Below are 15,886 nucleotides of genomic sequence, written 5' to 3' on the forward strand. Positions count from 1 at the left end.
TTAATATGCGTGGCGCGTGATGACGTAGGAGATGTTACTGGTGGCTGATCTTAAATATTCAGACCGGGTCTAAAGATAGCTTGCAAGATGCTATGCCTTATATTTACATACTAATAATTAGTTTCTATTCAAGCTTTGTACATTTTGTTTGGTTCTTTTTGTAATTTTTTTTCTATTTCTTTGTATTTGTTTCGGTCAGGGGTGGGGTGGGGCTGGAGCTTAAGAAGTAGTCGGGGTAGACTGGGTCCCACTGTAGTTTTCAGACCTTTGCTGTAAAAAGGACATGGCAAACATGAGCGAAGACGAGAAATCCAGGCGAGAAGTCGCTATTGTTGGTGGTGGACTGGTAAGTTTTTATTTGTATCAATCTTGCCTTAATGCTCATAAACTTTTAGAAGCAGTTTTTTGATCGTTGACTGGAAAGAGAGCTCGGGATGTTGGTTGTTATGCAAGCTTGTTACACGTGCGATTTTCTTGCGCCGTTTTTCCCAGACAGCACTGTTCGTCTGATATATTTGTTTGAGAGCCCGTTTATTTTGAAGTGCCTAGTCGAAATAACACAACTGCATACCTGTCAACTCTCCCGCATTAGGCGGGAGTCTCAAGATTTTGTACCCCTTCTCACGCGTTGAGCACCAAATCTCCCGCTTTATAGCGATTTTTATCGCTTCCAAAAAATTATTCTATAGAAAATCGTTATTTTGCATATTTTCTATTAAAATATTTGAAACAGTAATTTCCTTGCAATTTATCTAACACCCTCATGATCTAAATGTGGATTTGATCACGAGAGCTTTCTATACGGCAAACGCCGGCAAGGTTAAACCCACCCCTCCCTCTAAAAAATGAATATACCCCACCCTCCTCCCAAAAATTCTCAAGCCTTGAGATTTTCGGAGGTTGACAGGTATGCAACTGACACTCCTTGCAAATAATCTGACTTTCATGTAATGTTTTTTACTGATCTTTATGTTTGTCCAGTCCAGAGGGAGAGTGGGTGGTTTGGATAGTTGGGTGTATCTCGGGGCTTAAAATGAGGATAATGGTAATTATTAGAAACATAATAAATAATTTCATAGTAATTAAGGGAGTGTTCATTATTTATGGCCAAGGGGGGGTCAGTTCCCACATGGGGGGGGCTAAACAAGTTTTGGGTAACTTGATGGGGAGGTCATAAAAGTTTCAATGTGGTTGAAGGGGGGGTCAAAAAAGTTTCATCCCTTAAAAGAAGAAAACTTTTTTTATTTATTGTTATTGAAATGAGTAATCAAAATGCAAGAAAAGCATGTTTCCTAGAGTTGCCAATAATTTAGGCTACATTTAGTGCTGTTGAGCCATGAACGCTTTCCCACAAATGACAAATTCAACAATATTTATTACTCGGTAGCAGTTCATTTAAGCTTGACCTATAGGATTAATAAAAAAACCCAAAATATATGCATTTGTAAAATATACTTAGAATGCAGTACGGCAGGTTATTAGATAATGTCAATGTGTAAAAAGTCTGACTCGGATACCTTTCCTTTGGACACCCCTGCAAGTACCAGATCTGGGAGATCAATCAGACCAAGGGCACAGGATGATTTTATCTTTTATTAGGACAGTCCCATGCAGTAAAATATAAAATTGTCCTGCGTGATATGGACTAATGATATGGTATGCAAAGTTAAATATAGTTATACATACTATATGTTTTACTGTTTCAAAACGCAACAAGATCACATTTGACTTATTACAATAAGAAATATTATTTCTTGGTTGTTTTTTAATGCATGATTTGTTTATATGTATCTATATTTCGTGTTATAGATGTAGTTTTGTGGATTTTTAAAGAGGAGGGGGGTAAAAAAAGGTTTTGGGTTTCTCCTGGGGGGTTTAACAAAGTTTTGATGTTTACAAAGGGGGGAGTTGTACAGAAAACGCAAGTGCAGTGGCGCTGAATACCGACCCCCCTCGGGCATAAATAATGAACACTCCCTAATCAAGCTAAAACAAACTTGTAAATAGCTGATACAAAATAAGCATTGAATGGGTATTTGAAATACCCATATGGTTAGCTATGAAGAAACTTGTTTCTTTTTCTTTACACTATAAATTATAATGATCATGCTTGTAGATCAGCCAATCAAGATGTAACTTTGGCAAAAGCCCATTAGGTGAATTATTAATCAGTTTATTAATGTGTTTATGTCTTTTGTTGATTCATAGGTTGGTGCTCTAAGTGCAGTGTTCTTTGCAAAGCGCGGTTACAAAGTGGACCTCTATGAATCAAGACAAGGTTATATCTGCCTATCATAGCTTGCTTAGCTAGTATCTCCTTTGGTTTTAGGGGAGTGTTTGTCAGAGTGAAGACTTTGACTGAATGAATTCATAAAGGCATTCACTATGATTCAACCCATTGACCCCTCTTAACCAGCCTGTATGAGAAGTCCCCACGAGCCAAAAAATCCATAAATGCAAAATATCCAGTTGATAGAAAAAACAAGATGGTAGCCACCTCCATGATATCAAGCCTCAAGTACCACGATGGGCAAACCCTTCAATCTTCATTCATCAGATGTACTCAGCCTGTTTCTAGCAGGCTTTAGGAGGTAAAGTGATGCAAAAATAACTGGGCATAAACAGCTGATTGTCTCATGTTTTAGATCCCAGAAAGCTGCAGTTTGTCAGTCTAAGGAGCATCAATTTGGCCCTTTCTGTCCGTGGCATCTCCGCTTTAGCAGCTGTTGGTTGTGAGCGACCTGTGAGTGATGTGGAACTCAGCTATTTACAGCTCTACTGTTTTGTTTTACTGTGGTGATAGTGGGATCCATGCTGCTAAAATAACCAAACATTAGTATTGTATTCTGAAAAATACAACCTACATATCTTATAAGAAACACTTGTTGAGAATTTAGATCCCAATCTAAATTGCAGCAGAAGAGCTGAAAAGTTGTCTCTAAGGGAGGAAGAAATGAGATATTTACCTAGCTGAATTTTGAATCTAAAGTCCTTTATGGATGGTCATTGTTGGACTACACACAACTGCTTTGGTGGGAATCTCTCAGCTCTCAAGAGATATTGTATATTTTGGTCATTAGCATAAAATGTGTTTGGTAGCTTTCAGAATCCACCATCTATTTTTTGAATTAATAGTTGTCCACCAGACAAACAGCTCTACTATGATATTACATGTATGTTGTTTCTTTGGTCTTTCAGATGGTGGAAAGTGGTATCCCCATGCACGCCCGCATGATTCACACTCTAAAAGGGTCCAAGTATGCAATACCTTATGGCAAAAAAGGGCAGGTATGTATGTGCACTTACCAGGCATGTACACAGGGGGGTGCCAGGCTGCACGAGCACTCCAACTTGGTGGCCAAAAAGTGGGTCATTCCTTATAAGGGAATCTTCAAATACTATGCTTTTTCCATATGATGACTGCGCATCCCCCCTCAGCCAATCCTGGGTACGCGCCTGCATGCAACCTCCCCCCCCTCTATACCCCTTGTCCCCTATGCCATGTGAGCATGTCCAAGCAGGCAACATCCATGCATGATATTTGCATTTTATATTGAATAGTCCCCTTGCATTGAGCAGGAAAAAAAGTGATAAACACTTACTCTTATTATAAGCAATCGCAGTGCTTACAGATTTCTTAGTCCTGTAACCAACCTTAGATTTTTTTTTACTTTTAAAAAAACAGGTTGGCAGGCTTTAGGGAACATTAGTAATGGTTCCACCTTTGCTTTGAGCTCTTTGTTTACATGTCTGTGTTTCTCTTATTGCTTTGTATAAGCATCGTACTAACACACGATAACTTGCATTATTAGTACATCATGTCTGTCGAGAGACGTAAGATGAATGAACATCTCCTGACAGGTAAAATTGTTACAAGTCTGTAAGATAATAGACCCAACTTAATTAATATTCTGTTCAGAAGCGGAATCAAAATTTTATAAAGGGGGGGGGGGTGGTTACATGGTTGGGGCATGAGTTTAGACGGGGCATGAGTTTAGACCCTATTTGTTTTTTTTATATGGACAAAAAGACATGACATTTTACTTTTGACTCAAAAAGGGTGGATGGATATCCACCCAATCCCACCGCCCCAATCTTGCATCCACCCTTGATGTTTTGAGTACAAAGCTTTCTGGAAACACAGGATGTGATTGAACAATACATCAGCCTAGATAACATAACCAGAATCCACATCTATGTTTAATAAATGAGGACATTTGGGCCCTTGGCCACATCTTGATTATAGGCTATTTCGAATTCGTTCAACTGTTATCATTATGTAGTCGCTGAAAGTCACCCCAACGTCACCCTTCACTTTGGGCACAAGCTGAAAAAGGTTGATGTGGAGAAGGCTCACATGACCTACAAAACAAGGTGAGCCTTCCATGCCCATCAGGGCTATGGGACTTAGTAACACCACCACACACATCAGGGCTAAGGAGTTCAGTAACCCCCACCACACACATCAGGGCTAAGGAATTTAGTTACCCCCACCACACCCATCAGGGCTAAGGAACTTAGTTACCCCCACCACACCCATCAGGGCTAAGAGACTCAGTAACCCCCACCACACTCAATAGGGCTAAGATACTTAGTCGCCGCTGCCACACCCATCAGGGCCAAGGGACTTAGTCGCCCCTGCCACACCCACAAGTGCTAAGGGCTCAGTAACCCCAACTACACCCATCATTGTTGCTCAAACCCTTAAGAATCTTTTATTGCTGGCCAAGAGAAAAAAACAATGAGCTTGCTGCTCAAATGTTAAAACTAAAATGCTAAAAGCATGGAGCTTGTATGCTGACAAGAACCCATCAGAAAAGGGGAAGTTTACTCTGATTTCATTAGTATGACTGCTTACTCTGTGACCTTCGGTTCCTATGTTTCAGCTCTGCTGGTGAAGTGGTGGATGTTGATGCAGATCTTTTAGTTGGTTGTGATGGAGCATACTCTGCTGTCAGAAAAGAGATCATGCGAAGACCACGGTAAATATTTCATTCTCAAACAGTCTTTTCTGTTTCTTTTTACCCCATCTACTCCCTGCTTCCAAGTATATCATACGTCTTTCTATTGTCCATTTAACACAAAATCTACAGAAATGCTTGAAAAGTACTCCCCTATTCAGGGCTAAACAGTTTCTCCCCACTCTGCTTATCTATGTTACCCTCTCCCCACTCTGCATATCTATGTTACCCTATCTCTCCCTTGGTCAGGTTTGACTACAGTCAAGAGTACATCCCACATGGATACAAAGAGATTTGTCTGCCACCTGATGCTAACGGCAAGGTGAGCTGTTGTGATCCCCTGCGTCTCTTCATCCTCCCCCTTGGCTGTGTAATGAAAGAAAAATGGGGGGAGCATGTATGCACCCTTCCATCCCATTGGGTCCCCACATTTTTAGTAAAATCCAAACCCTGCTACCTGTGACTCTCCATTTTAATTGCAAGCTGAAGAAAGTATTCAATAATTCACAATTCAAAATGCTCATTCATACTTCTGCACTAATGAATGTATGTGACCCTATTCCCTACTTTATGATTTTGCCCATATCTTTTGGGTTTTTTTTTGCACTGGTCTATCTTCAAGTTGTTTATATCACTTTTTCAGCACATCATGGAGCTAAACTACCTTCACATATGGCCCCGCAACACATTCATGATGATTGCATTACCAAACCAGGTACATCACTGACAAACTCTTAGCCCCCAAAAGACAGCTGCAAAAACCAAGTCGCAAAGAATTTATTCCTTAAGCCAGTGGACCTGCCTTCAATGCAGGATACGTTCAGCTTAGGATTTTCCATAAAAAAAAATGAAAATTAAAATAAAAGTGTTTGCAATTGTATGGGGTTTCCTACAGATTATCACATCATGACGGACAGATCTCAAAGTTTGTCAATTTTTCTAGATGCATGTGTGCAATTAGTTTTGATTATTTTTGGACATGATAATGTCATTTTATTTAAATACTGATTATTTCTTTCTATTTTGATGTTCTAGGATGGTACATTCACTTGTACTCTGTTTGCACCATTTGATACATTTGATGAAATAAAAACAAATGTAAGTAGGTATTTAAAGCTCCTCTAACCTTTTTTAATTAATTAACTCAAGAAAGCTTCATGGATGAGAAAATATATGCCTAGGCATTTGGGTATTACTAGTCTAATTTAAAGTTCATTTCTAGGTGTTGGTCCTTAAACTTGTGCATGCAGTAAAAGTTCCCCCACATACATGACATTCAGTAATATAACTCTGACACCACTATGTCGATCCCTTACATGAGGAATCACCTTAAATTTTTGATGCCCTTCTTTTTTAGGATGATGTCCTAAACTTTTTCAACAAGGAGTTTCTGGATTTCATACCATTGATTGGCGAGTAAGTGTTCAACATTTTCATTAAAAAAAGGCCAAGTTGTTGACAATGATTGGACCCATCTGATGTTATTGGGATTGCTTCCAAACATTGTTACATAGTTAACTATTTTCTAGTAACCAAAACGTTTTGTTAGCAGAATTTGTTTGCTGATTGATACATTAGATAAGAGTATTTAGATGATGTTATAGAAGTTAAAATAGGGACTTGAAAAGATCCCCATAATTTGATAATTAAACTGTTTTTTTAATTTCCATGATAAACAAACATTTGACTATCCCTAATGTATTTTGTCATGTCTAACAATGCTATGTTGCTTGTAATGATTTGAGTTATGGCTGTAATAGTAACAGGACTACAGGCTACGACAAGATCACATTCAGACTAATTTATTCAAATCACATCGCAGGCTTACAGGGTTGCTTGTTAGTCACGTGATGGCGTGACTACCATATAAGGACTACTCATAACATCCCCCTCTCAAGTTAAGCTATACAATAATTAATAATCTATGAATAATCATAATTAATCAATAGCATAATAAGGATAAGATATGATGTGCTATGAGTCCATGATATAGTCCTTGTGCCAGACTGGTGCAGATTTGGCACGGCTAGATCTACGTGGCTCTTCTGGAGTGATTACTACATTTTCACTTTCGAAGGTGCTATCTAGCATATCATCCTTACTGACATACAGTGGTGGTTCCCTAGATGCATTAAGTGCGCGCCTATTTCTGCGATACTCCCTCCCAGTTTGATCTGTTATCACATAGGACCTGGGAGTGTTGTGAACTCCACTGACACAACCAGGACTGTAATTCTTCTCCCCAGGTTTCTGAAACCTTATCATATCCCCCTCCTTCGATGGGGGTATGGGCTTTGATCCCTTATCATAGTACTCTTTTGTTTTCAATTGCCGATCCTGTAGCTGTATGCGGATGTCATCATGCACAGTGGGGAGAAGTGCTCTAGGGTGCATGGGGAGGGTTGTACGTACCTGACGACTGAAAAGCATCTGGTTAGGAGAGTATGGAAAATTACTTACCTGAGTGTTGCGATAGACCATTAGACCTTCATGTAGATTGCATCCCTTACCTAGGATTCCCTTTACAATCCCTACTGCTTTCTCTGCCAGGCCATTGGACTGGCTGTATAAAGGATTAGTAGGAATAACTCTAAATCCACATCGACTGGCGTATTCGTGCATTTCTTCTGCATTAAAAGGGTTGTTATCAGCTGTGAGCGTTTCAGGGTATCCATGTCTAGAAAAAATTTCGGTCAGCGCCTTGATAACATGTCCAGCTTTTTTCCCACTCATGTTCACTGCTTCTATATACTTGGAATAGTAGTCAATGACCACTAGGTAGAGCTTCCCTTGATACTCACCAATGTCTGATGCAATGTGTTGCCATGGCAACAGTGGTACCTCCCTGAGCTGCATTGGCTCTTTCTGCTGTTTTCTCTGTAAACTTAAACACTTGTCACATTTTGTTATCATTTCGGAGATGTCGGCACTAAGACCCGGCCAGTATACCGCGGCCCGTGCTCTAGCCTTACTTTTCTCTATACCAAAATGGCCCTTGTGTATTTGTTGGAGAATTTGCGGTCTCCATGTGACTGGAATAACTATTCGCTGGTCCTTCATGACAAGCCCATCTAACAGGTGTAGGTCATGATGCACATTCCAGTAGGGTCTAAGTTGCACTGGAACACTTTGTCTGTTTTGCGGCCACCCTTCCCTTATATACTTACCAAGAAGTAACATGTCTTGGTCCTTGCCTGTTATTTCTTGGAGCTGTGAGAGCTTCGTGTCTGAGACAGGCAGGTCTGTCATAATACAATGGACCATGTGCTCCATTTCGTCATGCATGTCATTAGTCTGGGTTTGGGCTTCTGTGTCATATGCTCTGGATAAGGTGTCGGCTATGTATAGGTACTTGCCTGGCACGTAACGGACAGAAGTGTGGTATTTTTGGAGTCTCAGCCTCATTCGCTGTAGACGGGGAGGCACTTTGTGCAGCGGTTTCCTAAAGATGGACTCTAAAGGTTTATGGTCAGTCATAACATCAATATCTGCCCCATAGGTATACATATTGAATCTCTCGCATCCAAATACAATTGCCAGCAACTCCTTCTCTATTTGTGCATAGTTTTGCTCTGCACTAGTCAGGGCCCTGGAGGCATATGCTACAGGTTGACCATTCTGGAGCAAACAGGCTCCAAGTCCACTCTTTGAGGCGTCAACCTGCAAGGTGGTAGGTAAGTGTATATCATAGAATCTAAGTACTGGTTTGCTTGTGAGTGCTGTCTTTAGCTTAGCTAATGCTGCATCATGCTCTGGGTGCCAGGCCCAGGCTGCCTCCTTCCTCAGTAGCATTCTCAATGGGGCAGTCAATTCAGCCATGCTGGTTATGTACTTTGATAAATAGTTGATCATTCCCAGCAATCTCTGTAAATCCTTTTTGCACTGTGGGACAGGCATCTTCAAAATGGCTGATACTTTAGCAGGATCTGGTGTGAACCCGTTATTACTGACCACCTCCCCCATATAGCTTACCTTGTCTAGCCGGTACTGTATCTTGGATTTGTTGAATCTGATGTTGCGTTCCCTGGCTCTCTCAAGCACCTTGTGTAGGGCTCTGTCATGCTCGGCTGTCGTTTTTCCTGCAATAATAATGTCATCATAAACAGGAAGCACACCTTCTATGTCACCAAAATGCTCCTATACCATTTTTTGTGCCACTTCACTAGCACATGAAATTCCAAATGGCATTCTACAAAACCGGAACCTACCAAAGGGCGTGTTAAATGTGCAGAGTAATGATGCTGCATCACTCAGCTTCTTATGCCAATAGCAACTGGACATATCTACAACTGTAAATACCGTACACCCATTAAGGGTGCTTGATATTTTCTCGATTGAAGGCGGTTTATAATCTTCCCTTACAATGGCTTCATTTAAATCAGGGGTCTAGGCATAGTCTAAGGGATTTATCTTTCTTCTCCACAATAACAAGGTTACTCACCCATTCAACTGGCTCGTTGACCTTTTTGATTACCTCCCGTTGCTCAAGGTCATTGATGGTGGTTTTTAACTGCTCTATCAAACGCAGTGGAACATTTCGTTGGTGCTGAATTGTAGGTCTTGCGCCCTCTTTGAGGCAGATATCATACTCACCCTCAACACATCCCAGACCTGTGAAAACATCCTCAAACTGATCCAGGAGGTTGCGTGGCTGCTCTAGCGCATCTATGCTAAGACCTTGCGCTCGCGCACCACCACTAAATGTGATTAAACCTAACTTCAGACACGTTTCTACGCCTAAAATGGGTCTAACATTGTGCTCTACTATATAATACTCAACTGCGATTGGGCTCTCTTGCCCTTGGACAAGTGTGTCTATATAGCATTTGCCTACAGTTTTTAGGGGGTTTCCTCCGAAAGCTCGTAGTTTGAGTGCTGTTTGTTCGATCGTGCAGTCAAGTTCTTTCGCAACCGCTTCCGGGATCACGTTACATTCTGCGCCGCTGTCTAATTTGAAAGTCACGTTCTTCCCATTCAAACTCAGGCACTGTTCCACACACTTTATCTTGTTGCTACTTTTGATCTCTTCGATGTAAAGGCTCTCGATTTCTTTGTACAGGTTGTTTACATACATACATACATAAACTTTATTTAAGTGTCAAAAGTGTTTAGCTAAAAAAGCTAATTGTGGACACTATAAAAAATAAATAATCAGATAATTAGTAAATAATATGATTTAGAATCTAATCTAGCTATATTTAAAATATTAAAAATATTATAGAAAACTAAACGTATTATACATATTAATATAATATATTATATACACACAAACACTATATAGACGAACTATCACAGGCGTAGATACAAGTAAACAGACATGTGTATACAAATAGACACAAGAACAAACAAACAAACAAACTAGCAACATATAAATAAATAACAAAACAAATTAATATAAAAATATGGGTCTTGCTGCTCTTGTAACTCGACCTCGCGGATAGCTCTAGAAGCACCACGCTGTTGTTGATGTGCTTGCGGTTGGGGGAGTTTCCTCGTGCAACAGCGGACGAAGTGATTTTTTCTCCTTGCACCGATGGCAGGTTGCGTTGTATGCTGTGCAATTCCCCCGATCGTGTTGCAGCCCACAAAATCTGCATTTGAAGCTCTGTCCCTTGTTCTGATTCTGTGTCGGAGCTCTTGCGTTTAGCGAATCAATTTCCTTGATTTCCTGTGACTGCTCTGGCCTCGTGATCAACTTCGATTGCTCAATCGCCTGCTCTGAAGCTCGGCACAGATTTATGGCTGTCGTGAGGGTTAAATCCGGTTCACGGAGGAGTTGCTCCCTCAGCGTAGGGCTGTTGGTTCCAATAACGATTTGATCACGTATGAGCGAGTCCTTTATTACACCAAAGTCGCACAGCGCGGCCTTGCGTCTCAACTCGGTTAGAAATGTATCGAACTGCCGTTACCCTTGAGTGGTTTTTCGGAAAATGTACCTCTCATAGGTTACATTCGTGCGCGGCATACAATAATCCTTTAGGACCTTCAGGGTGTCTTTGACCTTTCTCTCTGCTATCGCCTCTGGTATTCCTGGTAGCGTCTTTAAAACTCTTCGGGCTTTCAGCCCCACTATACTGTAAAGTGTGGCCACTTGGACCTTCTCCTCCTTTGTTGTTAGCCCACTCGATATCTCGTACAGCTCCCAGCTCTCTTCAAACTCTCTCCATGCTTCCGCTAAATTCCGACTATCCATGTCTAGTTCTGGCGGTGGCTTGATTTTCTCCATATCTATGATTATTGTCGCCCTGGACCTCCGACTCCTGGTACCATGTAATAATTTGAGTTATGGCTGTAATAGTAACAGGACTACAGGCTACGACAAGATCACATTCAGACTAATTTATTCAAATCACATGGCAGGCTTACAGGGTTGCTTGTTAGTCAAGTGATGGCGTGACTACCATATAAGGACTACTCATAACATTGCTGACTTATTTTTGTTTTCAAAGGGAGAAGCTACTCTCTGACTGGTTTACAAACCCTGTAGGAGCAATGGTATCTGTCAAGGTAGGAACATGGTAACTAAAACTGTCTGTGTCAGACAGCATTTATTTTTTTTTTATTGGCTTATCCAAATTGGTTTATGATATAATTAATTCCCCAACTGTGACAACAACAACAAAATCCAAGAGACACTGCTTGTATGTTTGGCTAAGAGAGAAGTTTCTTTGCCTCAATGAAAACGAAAATTTCTCTGCCACCAAACTCCCCCTCCCCCCCCCCCCAAAAAAAAAAACGAAAAAAACAATTGGCACCTTTAAGGTGGAACTGCTCTAAGAAGGGGAAAAACTTTAATTTTAAGTGGTAATCTTGAGATTTCTTAGAATCATTTGTCTTCTATATTTGGATAAAACAACAACAAACCTGTGGCTTACGAAGGCTCTTTTTGACTAGCAAAATGCTTTTGATGTAGCTAGCTCAACCAAACATTTTTTTTATGTAAGCAAAGTTTTCAGAACAACTCGCCAATATAGACAGGCTCATCACATACTAAGTGCCAGAGGCTGTGTGACTGTATTTCTGCTCTGTTAAGCATTGCTGATGCTGCCGACTGTATTTAAAAAAATATTGATAAGACTTTTACAACTTATTTTTACATGTTCAGGCACAGTAAGTTTATGATTTTTTATTTGATGTTTGCCCTGAACAGTCTGATTCATTTTCATTTCTCCTTACAGTGCAAGCCTTACCATGCCCTGAACAGTCTGATTCATTTTCATTTCTTCTTACAGTGCAAGCCCTACCATGCCCTGAACAGTCTGATTCATTTTCATTTCTGCTTACAGTGCAAGCCCTACCATGCCCTGAACAGTCTGATTCATTTTCATTTCTCCTTACAGTGCAAGCCCTACCATGCCCTGAACAGTCTGATTCATTTTCATTTCTTCTTACAGTGCAAGCCCTACCATGCCCTGAACAGTCTGATTCATTTTCATTTCTTCTTACAGTGCAAGCCCGCTACCATGCCCTGAACAGTCTGATTCATTTTCATTTCTCCTTACAGTGCAAGCCCTACCATGCCCTGAACAGTCTGATTCATTTTCATTTCTCCTTACAGTGCAAGCCCTACCATGCCCTGAACAGTCTGATTCATTTTCATTTCTCCTTACAGTGCAATCCCTACCATGCCCTGAACAGTCTGATTCATTTTCATTTCTCCTTACAATGCAAGCCCTACCATGCCCTGAACAGTCTGATTCATTTTCATTTCTCCTTACAGTGCAAGCCCTACCATGCCCTGAACAGTCTGATTCATTTTCATTTCTCCTTACAGTGCAAGCCCTACCATGTGGCTGACAAAGTGGTGATACTTGGCGATGCTGCGCATGCTATGGTGCCCTTTTATGGACAAGGAATGAACTGTGTAAGTAGTGTCTGTCAGACGCCGTTCTGTAATCAAAATACCAAGTGCAAGAAAGTATCCATTTCCATCAGCTTATTTGCGAGGCTATTGCAGTATTGAATTGGGTAAAAAAAAGGTTTTAGATGTTTTTTTTTTCTATGGTTAGATTCTTCACAAAATGTTTCATTCAATATTCAAAGAAAACAATAATTGACTAGGGCAAGAGGGGCCAAAATCATGAAAATGTGCATTTCTGCCTCAGTATCAAATTTGCATTTCAGCCATTGTACAAAATATTGGCTTTGCAGTGCTCATGTGCAAGTTTTTACATCATGTCATTGTTAGGTTGCCCTGGTAGCGTTCATCACCCTATAAATGTGTCCTCTTAAGCATCTTGTCCCATCTAACACAAAGACTTTTGTATTGTTTTTAGGGCTTTGAAGACTGTCTTGTGTTAAATGAGATACTAGATAAGCACAATGACAACTTGGGTAAGTGTTTTAAGACAATAAGTGTAACAAGTCTGAGGAAGTAAGTTCATCCTTATCTCATCTCAGGCTATCTCAATTCAGACTTGCTTTCTCTAGGTGCTGCTTTAGAGGAATACTCCATGGTGCGTAACCCTGATGCTGAGGCCATGTGTGATCTTGCCATGTACAACTATATAGAGGTAAGTATAATGTTGATGATGATTAAACAAGGACCCGCACTATAAAAGGGCCTGGACCAGGTCCACGAAAGGCTCAGTTGTCAGTAAACTGCCATGCGGTGCAGAGCTCCGGAGTTCAGTCAAGCGTGTCTTGTTTGCTCACAAGGAGCGAAACCCAAAATCAACTTTTGAAGCACTTTTCCTTTCGTCTGCTCGGTTTGTTTTCCCTAAACATAACTAAAATATCTTACCACCGACGCAATGTTACAGCGTGTTGTCATCTTGAAGTTTGAATTTTATTCAGCTGAAAGGGGGCTGAGCTAAGCCCTTTAATGGTGCGGCTCCTTGTTTAACATGCTGTTTTTGAACAATTTAAAAAGTGGGAAGGACAATGACAATGGTGGTGATGATGATGACGATGACGACAACGGCGATGACAATATTATTGTTGTTGTTGTTGTCGTTAAATCAATACAGTTGTTAAGTCATTATTTACGTTCGTCTGGTTCCAGATGCGTTCCTCTGTCAACTCTACTCTATTTCTGGTCAAGAAATATTTCTTCAGTTTTCTCCATTGGTTGATGCCAAAAACAGTTATTCCACTTTACACAATGGTATGTTGCTTGGTTAGAATATTTCTATTCTTAAAATAGGAACTGAGTTTGATGCATGCTTTGCTTACAGGTGACATTCTCACGAATTCCCTATCATACTGTGATAAAGAGATCAAAGTTACAAGATAATGTAAGTGGAACTTGGTCGTCAATAGCATTTTTTTTCTAAAATTTTTGGAGGAATGACCAGTATAAAAGACACTAACCTTAAACTATTATTTACTGTATTTAATGTACTATTAATCTCATCTCCTTTCTTGTAGATACTACACCGTACTTTGTCGACCTTGCTGTTTGCTGCTAGCATAGCAGGGCTTTGGCAGTGCTCGAGACTCTTGGATGTTAAACTCCTCAACCGAACATGGCTGCCTTTCTGATATGCCTTCAGTGTAGATATAGTGTCCCAAACAGGTGAAGCCTGTATAAAAGCGACATAGCAACAACGTCCACAGATCTGTAGAACCTGAGAACGAGGCGACGGTTTAGGAATGGGGCTATTTTCTCCGGGGTTGGACGACATACACAGCATCTGTTCATCATAGAAAATAGTCTCGAGTTATTTGCAGTTTTTATTTGATAAAATAGATCGATGTTTTAGTTGAGGGTGTACTATGGGTATGTTAACCTTGCAGCACAAACTGATTTGTAAGAACAATTTTACGTGATTTTTTAGAAGAAAAAAGGCCCTGTTACAATGAGACGCACGTTACCGTGGCCACCTTGATAATTTGAGAGCTAGAGGATTGCGAGGAACGTTCTAGCTGATTTTCATAAACATAACTTTACTAATCCATTCCGTAAAAGAAGAGAAAAATATCGACAGAGCAATCCCTGGCATATCGACATTCCATAAAAAAAACATTTAACAAGCCAGTTATCCGCAAATACGAATAAATATTGAGCAAAAAATCCAAACATTAACCTGCTAAGAAAATACCCCCTTTCTGTCAGACATTTTTATTTAATTGAATGGTCGGTGCTTTACAGAGAACATCCTACAGTTTTAGGAGGGGGCGTGAGGGGGTGCGAAAACCGCACAAAAACCGTCAAAATAAGTCAATAACCGTAAACCGCGCAGTCTAGAGAAAACCGCAAACCGCGAAATAAAATATCAAAAACCGCGCCAGATTTGAGACAAAACCACATCACCGCAAACCTTACGCCCCCTCTCTTTTAGCTTTAATTCGTAACACGGACATCTTAACTGCTTCATCGCTACAATTTTTTTTAGTTTTTTTTTCTGTCTTCTGAACGTTTCGACTTCCTTTCTTTGTTTCTACTTTCCGTTGTTAATATAAGTAAACAGAAAGTTCTACAAGTGGGATGTTACAGACCCACTTCCACTCCAGACAAATATACGCGTTGGTTGTCAATAAAGTAGATTTGTGTGTGTGGCTTTTTTTTTTTTTTTTGGTCAGGAGAAAATTCAAAAATAGGGAAACTTGTATATATAAATTTTGAATAAATTTGAGTGTTTCTGTGATATTTGTTTTCTTCCCTTGCCCTCCCCTCCCCTCCCTCCCCCCCTCTCAGGGACTCCGTTTCTTCCTAAGTGCAGACTTCCATAACAAAAACAAACACTCGTCCCACGCGAAAAAAAATAAAACCTTCCATTTACTTAACCACGCAATAACCCCCTTTTTCTGGCGTTCTAACGTCAGACTGCAAAATTACTGCTTGAATAACTTGCTTGAATTTCCGTATTTGTGGTTTGTTTTGAATTGTCTTTCCCGCCTCTTGTGTAAACTTTATTCTGCTTCCTGTTCGCAAGCTTTTCCTTGTTTCTTTGGGGTTACTTTTTGTCCTATTGTTCTTCGTT

At 40.3% G+C, this 15,886-nt stretch overlaps 2 protein-coding genes across 3 annotated transcripts; one reads left to right on the forward strand and one right to left on the reverse strand.

Moving 5' to 3' along the window:
- The first annotated feature begins 202 nt into the window (after positions 1-202).
- On the forward strand, positions 203-15,550 carry LOC5517230 (kynurenine 3-monooxygenase). Of its 2 annotated transcripts, XM_048733143.1 has the most exons (18): positions 203-346; positions 2,209-2,278; positions 2,646-2,743; positions 3,199-3,288; positions 3,813-3,861; positions 4,284-4,374; positions 4,887-4,982; positions 5,211-5,283; positions 5,605-5,676; positions 5,997-6,059; positions 6,319-6,377; positions 11,411-11,468; positions 12,736-12,825; positions 13,238-13,295; positions 13,392-13,474; positions 13,966-14,067; positions 14,138-14,197; positions 14,331-15,550. In XM_048733143.1, exons 1-18 carry the CDS (start codon positions 284-286, stop codon positions 14,442-14,444), a joined length of 1,389 nt encoding a protein of 462 aa, XP_048589100.1. In that variant the 5' UTR covers positions 203-283; the 3' UTR covers positions 14,445-15,550. The 2 variants fall into 2 exon arrangements, with proteins under 2 accessions (XP_048589100.1, XP_048589101.1); XM_048733144.1 differs by lacking the exons at positions 12,736-12,825; positions 13,238-13,295; positions 13,392-13,474; ... (1 more) ...; positions 14,138-14,197; positions 14,331-15,550 and adding an exon at positions 12,194-12,712.
- LOC125572540 (uncharacterized protein K02A2.6-like) lies at positions 6,748-10,338 on the reverse strand. The gene is made up of 3 exons (XM_048733142.1): positions 9,403-10,338; positions 8,934-9,040; positions 6,748-8,621 (listed from the first exon to the last, which is right to left on the reverse strand). The coding sequence occupies exons 1-3, from the start codon at positions 9,404-9,406 to the stop codon at positions 6,936-6,938; spliced, it is 1,797 nt and encodes a 598-aa protein (XP_048589099.1). The 5' UTR covers positions 9,407-10,338; the 3' UTR covers positions 6,748-6,935.
- Positions 15,551-15,886: the final 336 nt, after the last annotated feature.

Source organism: Nematostella vectensis, chromosome 9 (assembly GCF_932526225.1).
Source record: "Nematostella vectensis chromosome 9, jaNemVect1.1, whole genome shotgun sequence".
NCBI lineage: Eukaryota > Metazoa > Cnidaria > Anthozoa > Actiniaria > Edwardsiidae > Nematostella > Nematostella vectensis.